This window comes from Uloborus diversus, chromosome 9 (assembly GCF_026930045.1).
Source record: "Uloborus diversus isolate 005 chromosome 9, Udiv.v.3.1, whole genome shotgun sequence".
NCBI classification, from domain to species: domain Eukaryota; kingdom Metazoa; phylum Arthropoda; class Arachnida; order Araneae; family Uloboridae; genus Uloborus; species Uloborus diversus.
Window position 1 is genome coordinate 71,291,427 of NC_072739.1, and position 13,102 is coordinate 71,304,528.

Below are 13,102 nucleotides of genomic sequence, written 5' to 3' on the forward strand. Positions count from 1 at the left end.
ACAAAACAAAAAAAAATTTTTTTTAAATATCTTCCGATCCCGCAACAAGCCTAAAAATTTGAAAAAAAAAAAAAAAATGGAAAATTTCATGTGTTCTTAGAGATTTTTTAAAAATGTTGCTCCAACGTTTCTTTTTAATACTCTAAGACGGAAAAGTTACGATGGGGAAGCCTTCAGAAATTTAAAAAAACAAATTGGAATCAAATAATACCTTCTGATCCAGGAACAAGCATGAAAAGTAAAAAAATTGAGAATTTCATCTTTTCTTAGTGATTAAAAATAAAATTGTTCTTGTTGTTTTTTTCCACGGTGTTACAGGAAAAAGCCTTTAAAAAAACCCTATATCACACATAAACATAAATTTATTTCTTGACTTTTAAGGTATATTCGAAACAAGCAAAACTACCATTCTTTACAACAATGAAACATTTTCAAATAATAAAAAGTTATAAAATATTTGCCAAATTTACAATCCAGTATACAAGTCTTATTGTTTTAAGTGTTAGTTGTTGAAGCTAATTTATAATCAGATTTTTTGGAAAATTCGGGCATAATTGATCTGGATTTCAATGTATCTCTTATGTAGCCATCTTTTGATTTAAATCCTCACACTTTGAGTGAAGCTTCCGTCATTAGCTTCACACATCTTTCGACAGCTTGCGTATGGCAGAGGAATAGTTTTATATCCCAGTCAGGTATAGTGCCTGTTACAATAAAATTTTCAATGTCTTTGTTAGGAACTTTTTGAAGAAAAGGTGGAGACGTGTCCCAATTAATAATCTCTGTGTAACCTTCTGCTTCGAAATTTAGAGATGGAATGACAAAGTTTCTAATTCTTTTGCCTTTAGAAACAGATTCTCTGGCTTTTAAGACATTTTTAAATGCTAGTTCTCTTATGTGCCCCCTTTCATTAAACACCATTGCCATTAATAAGTTTTCGGGATGCGCAAAGAAAGAGTTTCTTTCAATGACAGGGCAAACAACTTGTTTTAGATTGTCAGGTAAGTATCGACAGATTTGAATTGTTCAGTAACCATGAATGGCATCGTCTGTGAAATTTTTGCGGTTCTTTATTTCGCTAAAGGGGCGTATTAGATGCATACACTGTACTAAGCGGCATAAACAAATATAAGTATCGCGGGATTAAAGGGCCATGTGGACAATTTACAGGCAGGCTCTAGTACTGAAATATCACATTTGTTTTATGAACAAACGTTCTTCCATTAGTATTTCATACCGAACTTATGAGGATCGTTAAACTAAAAGAAAAAAAAAGCTGAAAAAAGGGCTTAAAGTTTACATTTTTTCAAACATGTAGGTTCGTTGCGCGATCGGAAGATATATTGTTTTATTTCAAAAAGATATTTTTTTTTCACTTTGAAGTCTTCACTAAACGTAACTTCTCCGTTCTGTAGCCTGAAAAAGTACATTGATCCAAAAATGTTAAAAATTCGGAAAAATCCTGAAATTCTCAACTTTTTCGATTTTTTAGGCTTGGTTCTGGATCAGAAGGTATTATTCGATTTCAATTTTTTTTTTAATTTCTGAAGGTTTCACCAATCGTAACTTTTCCATCTTAGAGCTTTAAAAAGAAACATAAAACAAAATTTTTGAAAAATCACTAAGAAAACACGAAATTTTCCATTTTTTCAAATATTCAGGCTCGTTGCGGGATCGGAAGATATTATCCGATTTTAAAAATCTTTGTTTTGTTTTGTAAGTCTTCACCAATCGCAACTTTTCCGCACTATTACGATTCGAAAATAAAAACTTTGTTTTTTTCGTTCCACCCTAGAGCACGCGCATTAGCATCAAATCAGAGCGTTACCGTCCATCGGATCAGAGGAAGGATGACGTTTACTTGACGCCTCTTTGCGCCACTGTACTTGCGCCTCTCTCTGATTGGATATCGAGTGAGCAGCGTGGCTATCAAGTAGAAAGTGTTGGCGGATGCCTTGTTGAATGACGCGTTTGTTTCATTTTTTTCGATGTCTGAAACATCGGAGTAAGATAGGAATGCTGTCTTTACTTCGTTAAAAGCTTTTATTTCTACTCTCAAATTTATTAAAGAATGATAAATATCACTTACAGTTGTTTTTAGCCATTTTTTCCTTTGAAAAATTACATATGATTTCTGGAAAAACTACTTAATTTTCATTTTTTTTTCTCACCAAATTCCTAAAAACGGACAAAAATTCCTGCATATACCCCTGCCCTTATCCTCAAAAAATTGTCAAAAATTAAGTTATACTTCACTTTCTGATTAAATATTTCTGCAGACAAAAATACATTTAAAATGAGTAAAAGTTAGTCTTTGACTAAGACTTTTGAAATTTGGCTAACACTTTAAAAATTTGGCTAACACTTTAAAAATTTGGCTAATTTACTGGTGAACGATTCGAAATCCTTAGTGCGATCCCTGTTCTGATATCGAAGAATCAGATTTCGAAGGTTTTGATGACGTGTGATTTTAATGTTACTATTTTGTCTTATTTTAATTGCATATGTATGTCTTGATTTTTACTCTTTTACGTTTTAATAAAAAAAATTTAAAGTATAAAACAGAGTTAATTGAATAAGATTTTAAATTTTGATGAAGTTATTTTGTGGAAAATCACAAGGTAAGATTTTTATTTATTTATTGTTTAAATTTATATTTCTGTTTGTGTAGAAAGTAATATAAACAATCAAAAATGATCGTATCTATATACATAGAAGAGAATTTTAGACTAATTGAACATCAGGGGCGCTATGTTTTGATTTGCTCTCCTGTGGCATATACGATGGGGCGGCCTATCTGATAGACTTTTTTTTAGTTACTTGATTAGTGTACATGCGGCGTATATGATAGGGCGGCTTATCTACCCGAAATTACGATATGCTAATGAGATTTAATACATATCATATGAAAGATAAAACTATGCGTCGATACAGCGTACTGGATGGTTTTTTTTTAAATTAATAAACAAGACATTGTTAAAAACTTTGCTAAAGCACACAATATTTATAATATTTCTAAAACCTTGCATGTTTTCCTGATGAAAATCTAATTTAGCAAATGTCATAAAATTGCTCCTTAAGTTTTTTACAGAACTGCTCCTCAATAACAGAATCAGTATTGCTCGTCGGAATGAAGTAGTTATTTCCCATCTTGCTGTAAACAGTGTACTAAACTCATGTCGGATCTGTGGTAAGGGAAATCTTTCTTTAGCAAAATGCTCTGCCTGGAATGCAGAAAATGAACGAAAATGAAATTAATAGTCCGGTGCTCCTCAACTAAAACCAAGAATGTCCTTCTTCTATTAAATGAGTCTTTTGTGGAATTTGTTGGTGTCTTTTGTCGGAATGAAGTAGTTATTTCCCACCTTGCTGTAAACAGTGTACTAAAACTCATGTCAGATCTGTGGTAAGGGGAATCTTTCTTTAGCAGAATGCTCTGCCTGGAATGCAGAAAATGAACGAAAATGAAATTAATAGTCCGGTGCTCCTCAACTAAAACCAAGAATGTCCTTCTTCTATTAAATGAGTCTTTTGTGGAATTTGTTGGTGTCTTTTGTCGGAATGAAGTAGTTATTTCCCACCTTGCTGTAAACAGTGTACTAAACTCATGTCGGATCTGTGGTAAGGGGAATCTTTCTTTAGCAGAATGCTCTGCCTGGAATGCAGAAAATGAACGAAAATGAAATTAATAGTCCGGTGCTCCTCAACTAAACCAAAAACGTCCTTCTTCTATTAAATGAGTCTTTTGTGGAAAGTCGAATCATGTGATGGCAGTGTGCAGAACTGTTTTAGGCATTTTGAATGGAGTTGTAGACCGAGGGGTCAAAACCCTCAATTGTACACTCCATACCACACTTGTTACCCCAGAATCGTTTCCCACATCCAGCAAATCAAACTGATCCTGGACAGAATTTTCAATCACATCCTGATATATTTCAACAAGACAATTTTAACTCTCACATGGGTCATCCATAAGGGACGACTTGAGCTGCGATACAATGCAATCTGACGTCCTTATAAAGTTCAGCAGTTTAATCAATTTTTGGAACAAGGTATGTATAATCATTCTCAGAAAATTTGGGAATTTCTTAGGAATTTTTCATCAAATGAGAGCAAGGACAAAGTGAATGATTTATACAAATATAACTATGCATTGACAAATGCTAGACTTTTCTATCATCACTAGAAGCTTAAAGAGATAAAATTCCTTAATTGTTAAGAACAATTAACCTAATAAACTGAAAATCAATTAATGATAATCACCAACTGCTTCTTTCACTCTCTCCTCCAGAAATTTCTTATTGTTGTGGGCATCAACAAATCTCCTTACGTCAAATGGCAAAAGGTAAGCTTTGGGTTCTCCAGTAGTGATCCAATCTGCAAGTTCTTTCCCTAAACCACCAGCTGGTTGCACAGCATTCACATTCATACCAACAACGACATATAAATTGTCAATCTAAATGTTGGGAACAGAGATAGTTAGCCTTTCACATTTGAATGAGGAATTCAACAGAAAAATAAAACCGAAATTTTACAAGAAAAACAGAGCATGGGGAAAATTTTTAATGAAGAGAAAAAGACTAATTTGAATGAAGTTGATTATTATTAGAATGAAAACATACTTTAAAAAAGGAAAAAAAAAAAAAAAACTTTATATGAATTTAAATTTATACTATTAATTTAATAACTAAAATCAAACTTAGAAAATACAATGAGTATCTTTACTAATAATAAAGCTGAAAGTCTGGATCTCTAGCTCTGTAGACATCCAGAGATCCAGACTTTGTGACGCACATAGATCCAGACTGTGTGATGCACATAGCGCCTAGACCGTTTGGCCAATATCTATGAAATTTGGCACAAATTTGGTTTGTAGAATAATGGCGTGCACCTCGAAGTGATTTTTCGAAAATTCGATTTCGTTCTTTTTCTATTCCAATTTTAAGAACATTTTACCCAGCAAATTATCAAAACACGGACCAGCAAATTACCATAATGTGGACGAGCAAATTACCATAACGTGGACAAACAAATTAACATAGCAAATTGGCGAGAAATTCATCATCCATTATTTGTAAATACACAGGTGAACCAAGTGACCTTTTAATTTTCTACTAGGGGCAAAGAGGTACAGGTACCGCTAGTTTAAAATAAAAAATGAAGTTACTTTAAATATTTAAATTAGCTTAAGTTAAAATAACCTCAAGTGTTCAAAATGATTGAAATATTTACAAGATGCAAAAGAATTTAAACCTCAAGCCCAGATGCAACTTTTAACAACACTATTTTAATCTTTAAAGTCAATGGCAGTTTTGTAAACAAAAAATATCACAAGAGGTAATTAAAAACATAGCACTTGTTTCATTCTTTAAAAATTGCATTCCAATGCATCAGTTCATATGTCATTTCTATATTTATTCTAGCTTAAAGGTGTAAGAAGCAAATGTTGAATAAAGTTTTAAAAATAATTATATATTAAAAATTAAAATGATAAAAGAAATTGGTTTCACATAGCATAGGCTAAAAGAAATTAAAATTTCTAAAACAATTGAAATAATTTTGGGATGCAAAAGGATTAAAACTATGTAAATAAAGTGCAATTATTGGTGATAAAACATAGGCTTATTACAAGGTAGAAATTAAGAAATTTTTCATTTCAAATATTAGAGATCTTTTTAAACTATTTAAAAAATTATGTTGTATGAAAAAAAAAGCTAAAATATATAAGCAAGAAAAATAATTTCTCCCGATACACATGTTTAATTAATTAGAAACTGCTGTTAATTACATTATTAGTTTGCTTGTATTCATTCTAGTGCTGGGAGATTTGAAGAGAATGGGAATTGAAAAGCTAAGAGGTGAGGCTGTTTTAAAAATAACTGTTAACTACTTCAATTTACTGAATTTGCAGGCAAATTCTGACCGTAAATAGAAGGGAAATTTTGCAAGATAAGAATCTTGATTAGTGCACTGAAGTACTGCAACCAAAGATTGCAACACAACAAGATTAGTCAGCAAACATTTAATATCAACAGTAAGCAAAATTTTTATAAATTGGGACAATAAAGAATATTATAACTTTAAAAATCAGGGGGAAATAAATTGAAAAGGGGAAGAGTGAGCAATTCCGCAAAACCAGGGATTCTTGCACGAAACTTAGGAGAAAGGACAATTCTTAGCTGTATTGAAAAAGTAGGAAACTGTTTACGAACTTTTGACAACACAGCTGATAATCGGAAGAAATTCTTTTTCAACTGAAAAGTTTGGCGAGTAGAGCCTGATTTAAGTATATGAATAAGAAGCACAAGCTTGGGGGGGGGGGGGAATTACAAAAAAAGTTTTTTCATCATGAATGTTTATATTTGATTTGCACTACAAAATTTTTCTGAACATTTTTTGTTCTAGTGTAAGTTTGAAAATTAAATTGTTATTGCTGGCTCTGTTTTAACAAGGTTTATGAGTTCAGCGGAAAATAAACTTTCTTCAATGGAGTGAAAAACTATCTGGAGTGACATTTAGCGTAGTATGAGACCACTCAGATGTCACTCCATGTTAGTAGAGAGCTTATTTTTACTGCTTAAATAAGGCATTTATTTTTGTTGATTTACAATATTTTAAGATGTTTGAATCTTTTACAATTGTTTATTTATGTAAGGTTCAACCTAAAAATTAAAAAAAAAAAAAAAATTCAATGGTGCAGATTACACCTTTTTTTTTTGGGGGGGGGGGGGCTTTTTTTGGATGGTACACCTTTTTTGTTGGGGGATGGAAACCTCTGCAATGACAAAAAAGACGTGCCATTGAGCACGTTCTCCGGCTCTGCAAGTCAAGGGGGCCCCACAGGTTTGTTGTGCTTACAGTCCCAAAATTTCTAAATTGGGCCCTGTTGGCGAGTTTTGAAAAACAAAACTTCCAATTTTCAATTTCCGGCTGCAAAATCAGCCTATTTCAGTTTTTAGAGCAGAATGAAGAACCCTTTGATATCTTACGGGCAACTTAGATGAGTTTTCAAAATGGAAGTTTTGATTTTTTATTTTCAACAAGGGGCAAAATCGACGAATTTCGCTATTTATGAATTAGGAGCAAAATGTAGCAGGTTTTCAAAATAGAAGCAGTTCTGCGTAGTTGGAGGAGATTTTCCACCCCCCGACTGGGTCTAAATTTTATGATTTATTTATTCATTCATTTACTAAGGTTTAAACATTTTAATTACTTCCAAAGTAATTTTGTAGCATTTCTGTAACAATGTTTTCATGACAAATGTGCCTGCTGAACTCAGAAAAACTGGGGTATAATGCTAAATATTTAAACAATTGAAAAATGCCAAGTGTCAATAGTATACAGTAATTAAGAAAAATATTTTCCATTTTCAAAAAAGTGAGAACTTCATCTAAAATTTCAAAAGAAAATTTAACATAAAGGTATATATACCTCTGCGGTTTCTCCTAAAATCCAGTGTCCATCTGGAGTAAATGTATCTGGTCCACTAGTATATTTTTGTATATCAACTTGATTGAGAATAGGCACACGAAAGCAAGCTTCTTCATAGACAGGTTCTAGAGAAACATTTAATGAAATAATTTTTTTTTAAATATCACTTCATTTCCAATGCAAGACAATGTGCATCACTTTTTAGTTTTCATTTTGAATCCATGTTATAATTATGAGCCCATCAATGGCTGAAATTAAGTTTTATTTGAGGCATGCATATTTAAATTATATTTTGAAGACACAATTTTAACTCTTAAAAATACAAAGATTATAATTTACAATTGGTCACCATGGAATTTACATTTGACGGTGATTATCAGGAAAAGTGCCAATCTGAGTATAAGGAAATTATAATTTTTAAAAGGAATTTAGAAAAAAAATTAATAGGGTATTTTACCTACAGATAAGCTTTTTTTTTTTTTTTTTTAATTAAGGGCAAGGTCAAAGTGACCATTTAGCCTTATTTTAGGAGCGTTGTCATTTTGGACTGTAGTGAAGAAAATATTTTTGAAGCATATTTGAAGAGATGAAACTAATTTTAAAACAAGATAAGTTTAATAGGAAAAGCAATGCTTTAAGGCTGTCTTTTTTTTTTTTTTTAGCTAGGTCAAATGTACTATGTTTATATACATGAAACACACCGCCAACTCAGTCATTTCCAGCCGAGGACTGCAGTAAAATGACAGAATGTACTATGTTTATGACTAGAGTGTAAGACAGATAAATGAGATTTTATTGAAGAAATGCTTATAGAAAAAAATGAGGTAAGTCATTTTTCAGTACTAGGATGCTTACTAAAATACTCCCAGTCAGAAGATAAGTCTTGAAAAGAAAACTCTTCAGGAACTTTTTCACAAAACAAAGGCCTAGCTTGCTTGGGGAATCCACCAATCATGAATCCAGAATTGAATTCTCGTACATAAACTCCAGCATCATAATCCCTCAGAACTGTAAAGAAGTTAAGTAATCAACATCAAAATTAAACTATTTTAAAGAAAACTCCCATTTTGCTAAAAGAAAGTTTAGTACAGTAGAACCCTGCTAAACTATGAGGATTGGGGGACATGATTTGCACCCAACTTATTAACATTATCATGATAAATGAAAGCTTTTTTTCAAGTGAATAAATTAATAAAGGTAATGTAAAACACAATACAATACTAATTGACCTTGAATTTAATGCCCTGTCAATGTTGAAATTGCATCTTACATTGTTGCATATATCAGGTTTTAAAAAGAAGCATTTAAATAAAAATATATACACAGAAGAACAGTCTAAAAATAATATAAATTCAGACTGAGGGATGAGTATATTTTCTGAATCTGGATCAGAAAGAGTTTAGAAAGCAGAAGATATTGTACATAAAAAATAGGATGTATGACAGGGGTGCCCATAGGGCGGGAATATGGCGCAAGTTGTGCCATCAAAGTTTCTAGGGGAGATTTATTTATTTTTTTATTTATTCATTCAAATTTATTTACTAATTTATTTTTTTAGTTTGTGTGTGTGTATGTCACTGGCGTCGCACAGATCTTTTCTAATATAATAATTTTAATTATTAAAAATAAATAACATTTTAAAGAATAAATAAAAAAAGTATTTCACAAAATAAAAATAAATAAAAGAGCAAAAAATAAAAACGGGAAAGAGGGTTAAGATTTTTTTGGGGGGAGGGGGAATTTGGGGTATTGCACTGGGGGAGAGGGGCACCCCTGATATATGACACAATGCAGACTTCACAAATCAAAGAATACAGTATTTTTAAACACATTGCTAAAATGTCAAAGGAACATGATTGCATATAACCAACTTAATGGTATACCAGAGGATGGTATATTAGGTTCTACTGTACTTTGAAAAAAAAAAAAAAATCAGAAAAAACTTTTGTTTAATGAATAAAAAAAAAGACTTACTAGGGGTTGTAGATGTTAACCCAGGAACAGGTCTTGTTATGGCATATGCATTTTCTGCAGCTTGTATTGGAATATTGCAAGGAGGAATGCAATTTATAGCTAAAGTTCTAGTCCACTGATATTAGGGAAAAAAAAGCGAAGTTCATCATATAAAAATAACATTTTTTGCAAATTTTTCCACAGAAACTGCTCAAAACATATATTAGACAACAAACATTAACAAAAGGTCTGCACTTGCCTATGCTAAACAAGCAATAAAAACTGAAATTAAAAAACAGAAATAAAGATATTTTGCCGTAAGTTACCACCCATAGCCAGGGCTAAGGCAGAAATACACAAAATATACTGCCAGCTCAGTCATTCTACCACCAGCTTAAAAATGACTGAGCCGTCAGTGTGTTTTGTATAAGAATAAAGTTCAAGATAGATTGAAAAAAAATATTTCAGGAATATTAATGGTTCCCTAAGTTTCTCTCCCCTTTCATACAACAATAATGTCTTACATATAATTATTTTCTTAAATGTTACATTAAAGATAAAAAAAATTCACTCTCACCATTCCTGCACACAGAATCAAATGTTCACAGTTGATAACTCCGAAGTTTGTTTTAACACCAGTCACTTTTGTTCCATTGGTGAGAATTTCCAGAACTTTTATTCCTTCATAGTACTTAACACCTAAAAGTATCACAAATCTACTAATTTTCTTATTCATTCATAAATGAACTCTTATTTATTTATTGTTTAATTTATTTACTCATTTCTTCATCCATTCATTCATTTGAAGAAAAGTCTGTTTCATTATCAAATAAAAACTATTTTATTAGAATCATCCTTTTAATTATCACTATACCTCATATATAGGGCTGAGTGATAATTTTCCACTTTTATTTGAAGGAACAAATTCCCAACTAAAAATAAAAAATGATAATTCAATTCAAAAACCCTTATAAAATACATTGTTCTACCTTTATTGTTATTTTCAAAATAAATTTTTAATTTGTTCTTTGCTCCACAATTCTCTACTTTATGTTCAGGGAGAGGGGGTGTCAGTGAAACATATGCTTCCTATCAGTATGTGACAGTGGGACACATATGTTTCGGAAGAACTGAAATAACGACTAAAAATGCAATGAAAAGATAAATTAGTTGAACTGAGATATATCACGCAGGATCATTCGAAACTACTGGAATGACAGATATGTCTCAGTGGTAACAAAAGTGGTCAAGAAAAGGTAACAAAACAATGGTAACAACAGTGGCAGTGATAACAACAGTGCAAAACAAAGGTCAGAGGTCACAAAAGGGTAAAGTAACAATTTGCAGTTCTGAATAGATCCTGCATCCAGTTTGTTAAAATAGAGGCATAAGCACATGTCGTGTGAGGATCCATTTGCTGTAGATTCGTGCATCGCCTGATAATTGTTTAAAAGCAAAAGGCATTCTAGAAAATATTTTACATATGCATTGTATGTTGATTTTCCTACCTGCAGATAGTTTTGAGTTGTGTGCGCAGACACTTTATATTTTTATCATACTATGCCAGTATCATCCAGTTTCTTAAGTTGAAACCCTTTTAAAATATCGAAATTTCCATAGTTTCACAGTAGAAATTTTTAAAGTCTGTAGTAAGATTGTAACTGCTGTTGAGAATGCAACAGATTCTAATATTCAATTGACTAAAACATCGTAGAGGTGACAGAAAAAATTCATTTCATGCAAATACCTTTTTGTCTCATTTTTGAAAGCATTGATAGTCAACTATTCATATGATCGAAAAAATTGCCTGCTTGAGAAAATTTAAATATTTGTCGAATTAATTTGAGTTTAGGCTCCCAGATCACAACAAGATTAAATTAAAATAAGTCATAAGGCAGCCTTCCACCCCCTCCCACTATGGAAAAAAAGCCATGCACAGACTAAGAAGCTTAAAAAATATCACAAAAAAAAAAAACTTATAACACAAAAAAATCATACAGAAATGTTTTTATGATCTAAATGCTAACCACTGTTTAATGCCCATAATGGTTAAAAGAAACATAAGTTCATAAAAATAAGCAAGTAAATTCAAATAAAGAAGTACTGAAATATTATTGTTTGAGATAAAATCTATTATTCCAACACATCATAGGATTAAAAAAAATATATATAAGCAATAAATTTTTACTGGAAATCATTTTTGACCAATATAAATATAAAGTGGGCACCTATCAGGGGGAAAAGGAGAAGGAAAACAATATAGGATAACGGATAAAAGAGTTTACATCTATAAATTAGAACTTATTTTTCAGGACAATGGGGAAAAGGCAGACTAAACTTTGTAAAAAAAAATAAAATAAAATAAAATAAAAGGTTTTTAGGGAGAACGGGGCCAATTAGGAATTCTGAGTACATGTAAGATGACAAATTATTTTCTCATCTCAATGAAACATAGATGAAAAAAATACAATTTAAATGCTAAGCAAATTTATCAGGGGCAGAAACATTGTTTGAAAAAACTGGCCACAATATAATATCAATTTTGGTACTTTTGTTACAATATAAAACTAATATCAATAGGTACCCGCCATAACAAAATTTTGTAATAAAATTAATAGATGGCGTTATAACACTTCTTTTGTCATTAATTCTATTGAGCCCAAATAAATCAAATAGTTGATTAATTTTAATTTTATTCCTCATTTGTCAAATTCATTTTCTGCTAATTGAAAACTAAAGGAAACAGCAATAACAAAACATCACCTCCATCTTGGGCCACTTTAGCAAGGGCATGGCACACACTCAATGGATTCACAACACCATCACTAGGCACCCAAATACCTCCCTGAGAGGAAGAAGGGAACACTCGTTAACTCTTGTCGGTCTATAATAAATGCAGTAAAACTAACTCATGAATAAACTGCATGAATTACAGCACAAATTAATATTTTCCAAATTAATTTTTAAAAAATTAAAATAATAATTAATTTTTAAAACTTCGAAAGTTAACACTTAAATTGTTAAACCTCTGCAAAAACATAGAAATTTGAATTTTGGTTAAATTTAATTACTAGCTTAAACAAATTTGAAAGCATTTCATCCGTTTAGTTCTTATTAAAAATCATAATATAAATCAAGAATAGTAAGGAACATAATACACCTGTTAAATTGTCTCTACGTCTGGAACTCATTTTAGTGCATAACTTTTTTGCAGTTGAAGTTTCTTTCGAACTTCACGCAGGTCAGTGGTGTAATGTTGACTATGCCCAATGCATTTCCTCCTTATTGCATCGAAGTTTTTTATCTTCAAATAGTTTGGTCTGTTGCGTGTTATTTTTGGATGAACCCTTTTGTGTGTAATCAAATGTAATTTTGCGACTTTTTCAGAAGGCATCAAGCACACATTCATATTATCAATGCATGTATATAATTTCTACTGTAATTTAAGATGAGAAAACTTAACAAGCACGTAGGTGTTTCAAAAAGTAAGGTAAACAAGAGCTGCGACTGGTGTGCAGGTTCTCTGCATAAATAAAAATCACGTGGAAGGTAACAAATATGATCAGAGCTTTCAAACGGTGCCGGTATTCGGAGCTGGGTGGCAACTAACGAAACAAAATGTCAGTTAGACAATGGCTGCATTGACAGAAACATAGTCCACCACTGAAACAGGAAGTGTGATAAGATTTTTGCGTTGGGAGCTATTGGACCACCCTCC

General features: G+C 31.6%; 1 protein-coding gene across 1 annotated transcript in view; it reads right to left on the reverse strand.

The window, feature by feature from the left end:
* The window catches only part of LOC129230311 (pyruvate dehydrogenase phosphatase regulatory subunit, mitochondrial-like), a 158,359-nt gene that overhangs the window by 107,710 nt on the left and 37,547 nt on the right, over nucleotides 1–13,102 (reverse strand). Inside the window, 6 exon segments of the mRNA XM_054864709.1 lie at nucleotides 4,264–4,456; nucleotides 7,432–7,556; nucleotides 8,287–8,439; nucleotides 9,406–9,520; nucleotides 9,962–10,083; nucleotides 12,148–12,229. Of these exon segments, the coding sequence (XP_054720684.1) occupies nucleotides 4,264–4,456; nucleotides 7,432–7,556; nucleotides 8,287–8,439; nucleotides 9,406–9,520; nucleotides 9,962–10,083; nucleotides 12,148–12,229 (790 nt within the window).